This window comes from Hoplias malabaricus, chromosome 4, assembly GCF_029633855.1.
Source record: "Hoplias malabaricus isolate fHopMal1 chromosome 4, fHopMal1.hap1, whole genome shotgun sequence".
Lineage (NCBI taxonomy): Eukaryota > Metazoa > Chordata > Actinopteri > Characiformes > Erythrinidae > Hoplias > Hoplias malabaricus.
In genome coordinates this window covers 5,900,811-5,913,718 of record NC_089803.1, presented here as the reverse complement: position 1 = coordinate 5,913,718, position 12,908 = coordinate 5,900,811, and the positions used below count along the sequence as shown (strand labels likewise).

Here is a 12,908-nt window from a genome sequence, read left to right as displayed (position 1 = left end):
TCAGAGCTTCATGACAAAGTACACATTAGTGCCATTGGTGGCCAAACCTCAAAGTGCTTTGTGTATCTGGGGAACATCCGTTTTACTGTGTTTGAGTGCATTACAACCATGGTATTTGTTGTTTAAATGAAATAAACCAATAAAACTAAATTGTTGTGTGCGTCTTCTGTATCAATATCTCATTTCTGATTTGGGCACACATCCAGGGTTTGGCAGAAAAGGTTGATGGATGAAAAAGGTAATCTGTTGCAATGCATAAAACAGTAATATATTAAAAATAAATGTAGAATAAACTAATAACACTCCATGACAAGGCACTTTTGAAAAACTATACTTTTGTAATTACATTCACACTGTTGCAGGTTGGTATTTGTAGTCCCATGGTTGTGTACCGAAATGAAGCTTTAGACGTCTTTGGTCACATGATCATTGCAGAATGAATCTAGCACATACACAGTGATTCAAAGCAATGGGTGTGGTTTTTTGAAACATGACTCAAAGCTTTAGATTCAAGGGTGCAATCACTAGTAGTGTGTGGTTTGGTTGTTTTTTCTTATTCTGTTTCTCTTCAGTTTCCTTATTTGTTTCTTTACTCTGCCTTTGTTTAATGATTAATAAGTATAAAGGACGTAATGTACAGACTCACTGTGAGATATCTCCTCCATCTCTGTTTTCAAGCACTGTGTGGACGGGGACATTTAGGGTGCACCTATACGTCCAGTTAGTTAGACTACTATGTTTACACAAACGAGGTAAGGGGCGATAACCAACCAATGTAATTTTGGTTCAGGTTTAGTTATCACTTGCCAGGCAGGTTAGCTGTGTTGTTGTTTTCTCTTATTTAACATCACTCATAATCCACCTTTGTTACACCCTGGTGGGTTTCCCTCTGAGAGTGGTCTTTAACTTTTATGTAGATCATCACCTGCTGAACAATGAATTAAAAGCACTAAGGAACTGAAACAAGCTCCAAACAACTGATCTCAACACAGCATTTTACACACACCAGTAAAGAGAGAGTGAGAGAGATAGATAGATAGAGAGAGAGAGAGAGAGAGAGAGAGAGAGAGAGAGAGAGAGAGAGAGAGCAGTGAGGTGAAACTCAGATTTACATGAACAGTCCTGAGTCGTCCTCTTTCTCCCAGAATAGAGCAGCACCTTCACCAGATGTTCAGCTTCATTTAGTCAACTTGTCCGACTTGAGGGTTCTCAGACCTGTCCGACTCAACACTTCTCCAACATGTTCGACTCTATGGTCCTCCACCGTGTCTGACAATGTATTTTTATGGACTAATATAGGTCAGGCCAGACTGGACCAGTACTGAACATCTTGGGACGTGACTGGTCCATTCGTGGTCACTGGGAGAACTTTCCTAACTCTTAATTTAACTATCATCAGATGAAGAGTTTTTAAAACTGTTTCAGAACTGTTTTAAAACTGTTATTAAAACATGTTAATGTCTTCATACGGAGGAATCAAACTGACCCCAAACAAGCTGCCCATCATGATCTGAATCAGTGCTGGGGATATTTCTCTCAGCACAAATCAGTGTGAATTTGAAAGGAGTTTATTACTGAATATCAATGTTTATAAAATCCAGACTCTTATTGTGACACAAGCACTAATTTTAATGTTATATGTAATAAACCTGTCTCTTCATTTACATTATGTTTTATATAAATATGACATTATTTGAATTACAAACTAAAACAATGAATCACATTCAGTTTAGAAAAATAACTCTGGTTTGTATTTGTTATTTATATTTAACTTTAAAACTCTTAAAATACAATTGTAACACAGTGTTAGTCTGAATTTACTGTATGTGGGTCTTTTTCAGTAAAAGTGATGAGAAAGATTAAATAAGTCTCATGTTTAAACAGAATAAAATCCCTTCATTTTCAGACTGAGTTTAGCTCCTTCACTGAATGTGTGACACAGTGCTACATTTCAGTGAAGAGTCATTGTCCATAAACCTACATCACTCATCACACTGTTAGTGATAACACTGTAAAATCTGTGTGTGAGGGGTTTACACACTTTACCCTCAAAACTTATTCATAAAACTCTAACATTTCTAAATGAAGATCTATCTCTGAACTAAACCTTGTTTTCTAAACAATCTAAACATTTCTATGTGTTTATTATGGAGGTGTTTGATGGAGGCATTTCCATAGAGAGGGTCCACTTTGCATCATGAGCCCATGCTTCAGTGCTCTGCTAGTGTTTATAGTCCTGTGAGTTTAACACTTCATGACTGAGAGCTGCTGCCCCACAAACTTCACCCACAGCAACCATGACTTTGGTCTCCATCTTCATCTGGACACTGGCGCTCTGGACGAGAGGTAACACACTCAGTTACCTTTTCAAGAGATGTATACATCTGAGGTGAAATAGTATATGTATTTACCTTTAGAAATTACAGTAAACAAACTTTAGAACATAGCAGTTCAATTTATTAAATAATTAAACTCAAACATAAATAATTTAAAAGATTATGAAATAATTTAAATTCTACTTCATCTAAAGTACCCAACTTGTATATTATTTAAAATATACTTTTTAATTAAATAAAAAAATACTTATATTATTGTAAATAGTTTTATTATTATTATAATTTGTTTACACATTTTATTTAATTTTCCTTTAGGGTCCAGTGGTCAGGTGACTGTGACTCAGACTCCTTCAGTGAAAACTGTTTCTACAGGACAATCAGTCACCATCAACTGTAGAACCAGCTCTAATGTCCACACTAATTCTAATGGTGACTATCTTGCCTGGTATCAGCAGAAACCTGGAGAAGCTCCTAAACTCCTGATCTACTTTGCTAACAGGAGACAGTCAGGTATTTCAGATCGTTTCAGTGGCAGTGGATCAGGATCTGACTTCACTCTGACCATCAGTAACGTCCAGACTGAAGATGCAGGAGATTATTACTGTCAGAGTTACCATATCATCAGTGGTAGTGGTGTGTTCACACAGTGAAATAGAGTCGTACAAAAACCTCCCTCAGTCAGAGACTGCACAGAGACTGCACTGCTGCAGCTGCACCCTACTGCAGGTGCTGAGGGGGAGGATGATACACACAATAACACACTCTGTGGAGGAGAGACACACACCTCACTAACACACACCTCCACACACAATAACACACTCTGTGGAGGAGAGACACACACCTCACTAACACACACCTCCACACACAATAACACACTCTGTGGAGGAGACACACACACCTCAGTGTGTCTTCTCAGCGTTTTAAAGGCGGATTTAACTGGTACTTACAGTGTACCTTTCCATAACGTACAGATTAAGACTGATATGAATCAGTATAAAATACTTACCTGTTCCTACTGGTACTTTAACTATTGGGGACTTTGTTTTATGCTTTTATTCAGCAGGCAAGCTTCACTCACATTCCAGGTTCTTATTATGCTTCTAATTGTCTTGTACTTCATTGTATGGTTCTGATTAATATGATGAGCATTGGCTCTGTACTTTTGAAATGTCCTCCCAGGTCTGTAGGTTCAGTCCTGCAGCAGCTTATGACAGGACGAGTAGAAAGAAGTTACCTCTATGGAAGGCTTGTCATCCAAAGACAAATAACTGAATGCACAGGGAAACAACAGGGAATGGGCTGGATTATGTAGTTCCTCACAGTTCCCTCCTTCTTACATTGTAAATACAGGGAAACAATGGGGAACGGGCTGGATTATGTAGTTCCTCACATTTCCCTCCTTCTTACACTGTAAATACAGGGAAACAATGGGGAGTGGGCTGGATTATGTAGTTCCTCACATTTCCCTCCTTCTTACATTGTAAATACAGGGAAACAATGGGGAGTGGGCTGGATTATGTAGTTCCTCACACTTCTCTGCTTCTTACATTGTAACTACAGTGAAACTACAGGGAGTGGGTTGGATTATGTAGTGGACAACTATTATCCCATTTTACTCTGTAAATACAGGGAAACAACAGGGAGTGAGCTTTACTTCTGTGTTGTGGTGTTCAAGATTTGCTCTGCCAATGGATTAAAGACACCCCACATCAGTAATGTGGAACATTCATTTTCCTTGTCTACACAAAGTGCACAAAAGACGGTTAAACAATGTCAGTAAGTATCAATTTAAGATAATTATATTCAACAAAATCCACAAAACAATGTTCTATGAACAATCAGTACCTGTAATCTCACTTGATAATTTACATTCCACCTTAAATGACACCTTAACTCACCTCAGACTCCATCGCGAGTGAGATTAAACATATTTAAAACACATAAAACCACCTTTTAATTGCACAAAACATACTCAGTATATACCTAGATGTTGGAAATAAGTGTGTTAAGGTGATTTATGTCGACAGTTAGAACATATAATATATTTTCAGGTCTAAAATTAAGGAGCGGCACCAAACCTGCTCTGAACACGATGTTATAACGAGAGGTGGGGAAACGGCCTACTTCCCACATGGTAGGGCTATTGAAACTCCGCCCCTTTTGACAGCTTTCTCTAATAAGCTTATTTATTTATTTATTCACTGTAGTGAACTACATTATATAGTCCACTCAGTGAAGTACAAGATATCATTTATTAGAATCATAATAAATACCTGGAATGTGAGTGAAGCTCGCCCTCTGAATAAACACATAAACAATGACTGTCATGCACAGAGAATGTACACCATAAATTCAGAGAAATTACACTTATACTCCCCAATATTTAAGTACCAGAAAGAACCTGTAAGTATTTTAAATTTACCGATGCACATAAACAATCCGTAAATGATGTGAAGGTGCACTATAAGTATGAGGTACATTTCCCTTTAAAATACCAGAATGTACACCATAAAACACAGGGAGATGCACTGTAAGTGTCAGGGAAGTACACGTTAAAACGCGGGCTGGTAAGTGTTTTAGATGTACTGACACATATAAGGAAGTTATGGGAAGGTACACTGTAACTACTGAGTAAATACACTTTAAATCACGAGAAAGTACACCATAAAATGTGTGAAGGTACATTGTAAGTTCTGGGTAAGTACACATTAAGACGCAGGCTGTATTTTAAAGTGCTACCCACTCCTTCACACACAATAACACACTCTGTGGAAGAGACTCTTATTTAAACATTTATTTACATATTCTTTATTTATTTTATTTTTGCCCCATTTGCCATTAGCCACAGCAGACCTAGGACTGTTAAAAACCATGTGATTTCTCCTGAAGGTTGTGGAGAGTCCAGAGCTGTCTTTTTTGATAAGTGTGATATTCTATTGGAACACAGAGGGGAACTAATAATCAAAGTGAGTGTGAACGCTGACGGCATGTATATCATTATTCACTGTAAGTGTTCATCTTTGAATTGTAGAGCTCTAACTTTGTATATCATTTCATCTTTGAATTCCATCACAGTGGAAACCTCTTGTCCTTTTTATAGTATTTCATTCTTCTTTAGCTTTACTACATGAGTACATGCAGAAATATTAATTTTAAAATAACTACCTATGGGCTTGGATCTAGTTCTTGTACCAAACGTTATTAGTTCTGTCTCATTGTTCTGGTTTAGTGATGATGCTGATCAGTGATGACTCTTTATTAATAATTAATAATGATAATTAATTCATTCATTATCTGTAACTGCTTATCCAGTTCAGGGTTGTGGTGGGCCCAGAGCTGGGGTGCCAGTCCTTCACAGGGTGATACACACTCACACATTCACTCAGTCCTAGGGATACTTTTGAGTCACCAATCCACTAACCAATGTGTGTTTTTGGACCGTGGCAGGAAGCACCCGGAGAAAACCCTTGCGGACATGGGGAGAACACATCTCACACCTCACAGACAGTCACCCGGAGGAAACCCACACAGACACAGGGAGAACACACCACACTCCTCACAGACAGTCACCTGGAGGAAACCCACGCAGACACAGGGAGAACACACCACACTCCTCACAGTCAGTCACCTGGAGGAAACCCACGCAGACACATGGAGAACACACCACACTCCTCACAGACAGTCACCCGGAGGAAACCCACACAGACACAGGGAGAACACACCACACTCCTCACAGACACTCACCCGGAGGAAACCCACGCAGACACAGGTAGAACACACTACACTCCTCACAGACAGTCACCCGGAGGAAACCCACGCAGACACAGGGAGAACACACCACACTCCTCACAGACAGTCACCTGGAGGAAACCCACGCCGACACAGGGAGAACACACCACACTCCTCACAGATAGTCACCCGGAGCGGGACTTGAATCCACAACCTCCAGGACCCTGAAGCTGTGTGATAGTGACACTACCTGCTGCTCCACCGTGCCTCCATAATGATGATAATGTAAAATGTAAACAATCACAGTAGAGATAAAACCCCAAAACAACAGGTAGTGTCTCTGTCATAGCTCCAGGGTCTGGGGGTTATGGGTTCGAGCCCCGCTCTGGGTGACAGTCCTTAAGGAGTTTGGTGGGTTCTCCCTGTGTCCGCGTGGGTTTCCTCCATGTGCTCTATTTTGAGAAAACTACTTTGGGAGAAGAATAAATATCCAAAAGTGATACTGACTTGAAGTGCTCTGCCAGTAGTGTGTCAGACAATCGATGAGATCAAGCTGAACATCAATGTGTGTGTTATCCACACTGCAAGTAAAAGGAGAAGAAATATACATTTCACTCTCAGTTGTTTTGAAGTCAAATGTGAGATCTGCCATCCAGTCTGCATCTGAGAGCTCTGGGATGTCTTTGCCTTTCTTGTCACAACACTCTAGAATCTCTGCTCTCAGGTCCCACACTCTTTTATTCACCTTGCCCAGACAGAGCCATCTGACAGCTGTGTGGTAGCCTATGTCACCATGTTCAGTCTCATGCTCCTCCACAACTGCTTCAAATTGTCTGTGATTCTGTGCTCTTGCCCTGATGAAGTGAACTATTTTAGTTACATATCAGTAACATAGTTCCTTTATAGCACTGAATTACACAACACCTCCTGATGTATGATACAATGCAAAAATACCAATTCCAATTTATCTTGCATCCGCTTCAAGATGCATTTTCTTTCGTAAGATACATTCTGTAGATCGTCCTATTATTAACCATTCTATTACCAGTAATTTTCCTATTGATTCTGCCCCCCCCCCCCACCTTCTCCTGAGGAACATGCCACACTGTTAAATTCTACACTCTTTGAGATTCTTAATACCCTAGACCATGTGAAATCTAGAATGGTGATGTTTATTTCTTCTTCTCCCTGGTACACTAATGAATTACGCACCATGAAGCAGACTCGCCGTCAGCTGGAGAGACTCTGCAGGAAATCTAAGCTTTTTGTTCATGCTGAGGCCTATAAAAAGCCTACAGAGATGCCTTACATGCTGCCAAATCATCCTATCTGTCCAGCCTTATTAACAATGCTAATACAAATACTCCACATCTTTTTTCAACAATCACCAAACAATTTAAACCTCCTGACAGTGCTATAGCTGCTTCTCTGGCTCTTTGTGATTAATTTCTACATTTCTTTGAATCTAAAGTTGTGAAGATCAACAGTGATCTTGTGTCTTCCGCTGCTAATGACTCTCCACTTTCGACGCTGAGAGAAACTATATGGCCTTTTTGCATCTTTGTGTGACCTTTTGTTATCCCCCTCATAGTCCCATCCCCCATTCCCATCAATCATTCCCCCACTTACATCATACCCTTCCTTCCTCTATCTTATCTCTTTGTTTCCTTGATCATCTTCATCATCCCCTTTACCCCTCCTTAAATTCCTCTTCTTCCTCCAATTCCCTTCCCCCACTATTCCAATTTATATAAGGCCATTATAAAATATTTGGTGTTAGACTGGATTGGGAACAGACTGGACTGGCAGCTGTCACAGAATGGACTGAGAACAGACTGGATTAGGTACAGAATGAACTGGCTATAGACTGAACTGGTGACAAACTGATGACCAGGCTGTGCCTGTGCTTTTCTGCATGCACGTGAAGAAACCTCTGAACATCCAGTTTCCAAACTTCAGATCATCCTGAGATAGAATGCAATCACCCAGTTGCATGATCCTGTGTATGTGTAAATAAACTCCAGTCAACGTCGAACTCCAGTCTCCTGACTCTTCAATGCAGAATTTCACAACTTAACAACGTCAACCTTCCATTCTCTTGAAACTAAAAATCTTTTTGAACAATTCCAGTCCGGATTCCATCCCTCCAACAGCACTGAAACTGACTTAATAAAAATATTGAATGATCTTCTTTTAGCTGTGGATTCTGGCTCTCTCTGTATCTTATTACTATTAGATCTGAGTGCAGCATTCGGCACAGTATGCCACCCCATTCTTCTATCCAGGCTGCGGGAGCTGGGTGTTGATGGTTCCTCCCTGGATTGGTTCACATCCTATCTAACTGACAGAAAACAGTTCATTACCCTTTCTGCTCACACTTCTTGCACTTCATCTGTTACTCAAGGGGTACCTCAAGGATCAGTTCTTGAGCTCCTTCTCTTCATTGTATACATGCTTCCCCTTGGACATATCTTGCATCATTTTAATCTCAACTTTATCTTGAGCCATTTTAATCTCAACTTTCACTGCTATGCAGATGACATCCAGATTTGTTTTTGTACTATATCCATTAATAACCCACCTCTTGACCAGTTAGAAACCTGTCTATCAGAAATCAGGAAATGGATGAATCACATCGTTGTTAAACAGTAACAAGACTGAACTCTTGCTAATCTGTTCCAAATCAATCCTCAAAAAAGTTGGTTCCCTTTCTCTCTCTATTGATAATTCAAGTGTATCTCCTTCTTTCCTGGTTCATAATCTGGGTGTCATCCTCGACTCAACTCTTTCACTTAGTGCTCACATCACTTCTATAATCAAAACGTCTTATTTTCACCTGCATAATATTGTCAAAATCAGGCCATCTCTTTCTCAATCTGCTGCTGAAATCCTTATCCATGTCTTTGTGACGTGGCCTACCTCCTACCCATTGAATCACCACACCCTAATGGTCATAAGAGGGATAATACCCACGAACAGAATGGGTTATATATTAAAAGAAATACTCTGTGATTATAGTCCGACTATGCCACCTGAGGAATTTCACCTCAGGAAATAAGACTAGTAAAACTAGCCAGGCAACCCAGGTTCGTTTGTTGGAGACAGAGGCTCGTGGTCCACACTCAATTTTATTTTCACAATAAAATTTTATTTCAATACACATTCAAACATCACCCTAAAACACTAAAAGACTTTAGCTGCAGCTTTTAAATTAATACATCAACATTCATTAAAAATCAGTCAAAACTACTATTTTAAAATGACAACAAGGTGCGATAAACTAGCTGCCACAAGTAGAGAGAAAGAAAGAGAGAGAGGGAGAAAGAGAGAAGGACTCTAACAAAAAAAAAAAAAAACAAATTGACAAACTCAAGAAATAACTAATTACAACAAAACCAAAACAAACAAATGAAAATCAATAAAGAATAAGACAAAAAAAATAATAAAAGAAAATGAGCAAGCCCAAAATTGGGATATAACCCACTAACTAAACTCAAAAATTGACACAAATAATCTAACAAAATAGAAACGAATACTTAACACAAGAAAATCCACAATTTCCAAAAGAAATACAACTGTCGCAGAATAAACTGCACCTTGAAAAAAAAAAAACAAAAAAGAAAATAACCAAAAACAAACAAAACAATTTAACAGACCTGCAAGTGATACGAATCTATAACAGCGCAGCAGCACGACTTTGCCAAGACGTGGAGAAAAACAGCAGCACCACAAGTGCAGGAGCACAACACCCACAGCAAACACTACTGAATCCACCACGCCACACCACACGCCAAGCCAACAACAGGAGGGTCAAGTTCACCGGAAAAAGGGGGGGAGCCAAGCAGGTTAAAACGAATCACTAAGTCCTCCTACTCCCCCTTCTTACAGGGCTACAGTGACATCCCACAATTAACCCTTGACATTACCCTTACATCAGTATCAAATGGAAATAAATAAAACACAATCTACCACATCTTCAGCTCCACCCATTTAGACTACTGCAACTCTCTTCTCTTTGGCATCAGCTCTTTCTCTGTCCACAGACCTCAGATTGTTCTGAATTCTGCTCCCCGCCTTCTCACTCGCACTTGCTCTCACCAACACATCACCCCTGTTCTTTAACATCTTCACTGGCTTCCCATAAAGTACCGTATTCAATTCAAAATACTTCTTCTCACATACAAAGCTCTGAATAACCTTGCTCCTTCATACCAGTCTGCTCTTCTGCATCCCTACAGACCAATGCGAACACTCAGGTCTTCCTCAGCCGGGCTGCTCACTGTCCCTCCTTCCAACCTTCAGAGCTACGGTGATCGCGCTTTCTCTAGATCTGCTCCGCGACTCTGGAACTCTCTTCCCCCTTCAGTCCAACATTCTCCAACTCTCTCTATATTCAAATCAAACCTCAGAAAAGATCTTTTCTCCCTTGCTTATAATACTCCTCAAATTTAATCTTTTCATGCTTGTACTGTTTGTTAATGTTTTGTATTCTGTATTTTCTCTGTTTTGTATGTCTTTGAATGTGTTCTATGTATTAACTACTGTAAGCGTCTTTGGGTTCTTGAAAAGCACTATATAAATGTAATGTATTGTTATTATTCAAAATTCCGACATTTTTCCCTGTCAGATTTGGAGAACCATTGGTTGTAACACCTGCCAGTCTGTCCCATTTCAGTCCCAGTTTGTCCAAGCTTGCAATTACCTCTGTGAACAAATCACTCTCAGTCATTGTTCCTTTCATTGAACAAATTGCTGCCAGCTCCTCCATAATTTCTAAGTCTTTTGTGATTCCACGTACAAAGATGAGCAACTTCACAGTGTCATGGACATCGCAGCTCTCATCCAGAGTCAAAGAGAAAAATCAAAACTGTCTGCTGTCTTTTGCAGCTGTCTTGCAATTTCTCACTATGGCTCACCATGAGAGGCACACATTCGCAAATGCTTCTTTATTCCCAGGGTAGATTATTGAGCAATGTTTACGAAACACTCTGTACAGAATTCCCCTTCAGAGAAAGGCTTACGGTTTTTTGCAGTTTTGTGGGAAATCACAAAGCTGGTCTTGACAGCTGCTTCCCTGGATGTGTTAAGCTTGGTAAACAACCTTGTTGCTTTTGCAGTTTAGCTAGAGAGCTTCCCGTGTCCATGTTTGCTCTTCATCAGTGAAGTTCTTGTATTTCTCTGCATGTTTAGTCTCATAATAATGATTCAAGTTGTAACCCTTAAGCACAGTGACCATTTCTCGACAAACAAAGCACACAGTTTTGCCTTTGACATTAGTAAAATACTTAGAATTCCATATATTGGTAAAAACCCTACATTCTGTATCAACCTTTCTTATTTATCATGTGTGAGTTTATACGCTCACTCGTGCAAGAATATATGATTTTATGTAACCTGGAAAAAGCAGACCCTTCAAAATGAAAGCAGTTCAGTTTGTGCATAATGTACCATTATTTATGTTTAATTCCTAGGTGGAGGTGGCTACCTGATGACCCCTGTGAAGAGCTAGTGATGTAGTGGATGGTTTGGGTACTCATGAGATGGGCTCAGTGAGTAACTGTTGTTGTTAACCCCCTGGAGTCTGAGGGGTTTTCAGACACTCTGGTGTAGTCTGACATGCCTTGATTGTTTTACAAATTGTACGCATCTGAAATTATTTTTTCTCAAAGTGTTACACATGCATTTTTCAGAACTATCTCTGCAACAACAATGTTGAATCAGTAAGAGTGTCATACATCTATATTTTGATTAAATTTACTCTAAACTTAGACTTTCCAAAAACCTATTTTCAGAAGTGCTGATATACTGTGAAAAAACACATTCTAAACATTTCTCACCAGGACCTTTGAGGTCAAAACTTTGTGAACACGGGTCTTGGCAACACACTGCTGATTCTACTTTTCATAAATTGTATGTAATTTTATACTTAGGGCATAACAAATGTGAGGTGACACAGTTTTTCTCAGTCACTGGTTCCTACATTGCATATGCATGAAGATGGGCGCGAAAACCAAGGTGCGAGGTCCCCACCCCACTGCCTAATGAATGGCCCATTAGCTGTCACCGCCACAGCTGTCAAAAGAGAAGAGACCAAAGGCAGATGGTCACAGTTTATCACAGTTTATTTAAAAAAAAAAAAAAAAAAAAAAAAAAAAAAAAAAAAAAAACTAAACAAGCAATAAAAACAAAATAAATAAATAAATAACTGGCAAAATAAATGTAAAGATAGTGATAATATACTAAAGATAGTCATACTGAGATACATATCCTTGTGTGTATATATGTATGAGTCAGTTCAACAAAAGATGCCAGTCTCTAAAACAGTTTCTGTCTGGCTGCATGCAAAGGTAGACATCACACTGTTCACACTTCCATGGAGTTTTTGTTTGCTTTTCCCTGTGCTTCCTGCAGTATGCACAGGTCTTTCGGCCAGCAGTAGCTTTCATACTTTGGTTAGTGACATCACTCCCAGGAATCGGCAAATTAAGACCACTGGCTGGTTTTGCAGGGGGCTCATTTTCCATACCACAGCTGTTCAACAAGCTCTTGCATGAATGCCTTGTGGGTTAGGCTGTCCTGCTGCATAAGTTGTTTGTGGAGAATGTAGGCATTGGTAGCAGCAATGTCGAAGTGAAGAAACAGTTTTCTGTACCACTTTAGTATTTGTGCTGAGTTGTGTAATACTGGATCAGCTGGTCTGACAAATCCACACCTCCCATGAACTTGTTGTATTCAATCAATGGTGTTGGGCATGGAAAGAACTCTGTGGTCCAGATTCCCAGTTTGGATTTTACTCTCCTTTGAACTGTATCCCCTTTAAAAGCTGTGTGGATGGTAGAGCAA

At 39.6% G+C, this 12,908-nt stretch overlaps 1 gene segment (V, D, J or C); it reads left to right on the top strand.

Moving 5' to 3' along the window:
- Positions 1–2,297: 2,297 nt before the first annotated feature.
- On the top strand, positions 2,298–11,574 carry LOC136694865 (immunoglobulin kappa variable 4-1-like). The segment is given in 3 exon segments: positions 2,298–2,346; positions 2,652–2,963; positions 11,537–11,574. Coding segments are annotated over 3 exon segments (399 nt in total).
- The last annotated feature ends 1,334 nt before the right edge of the window (positions 11,575–12,908 follow it).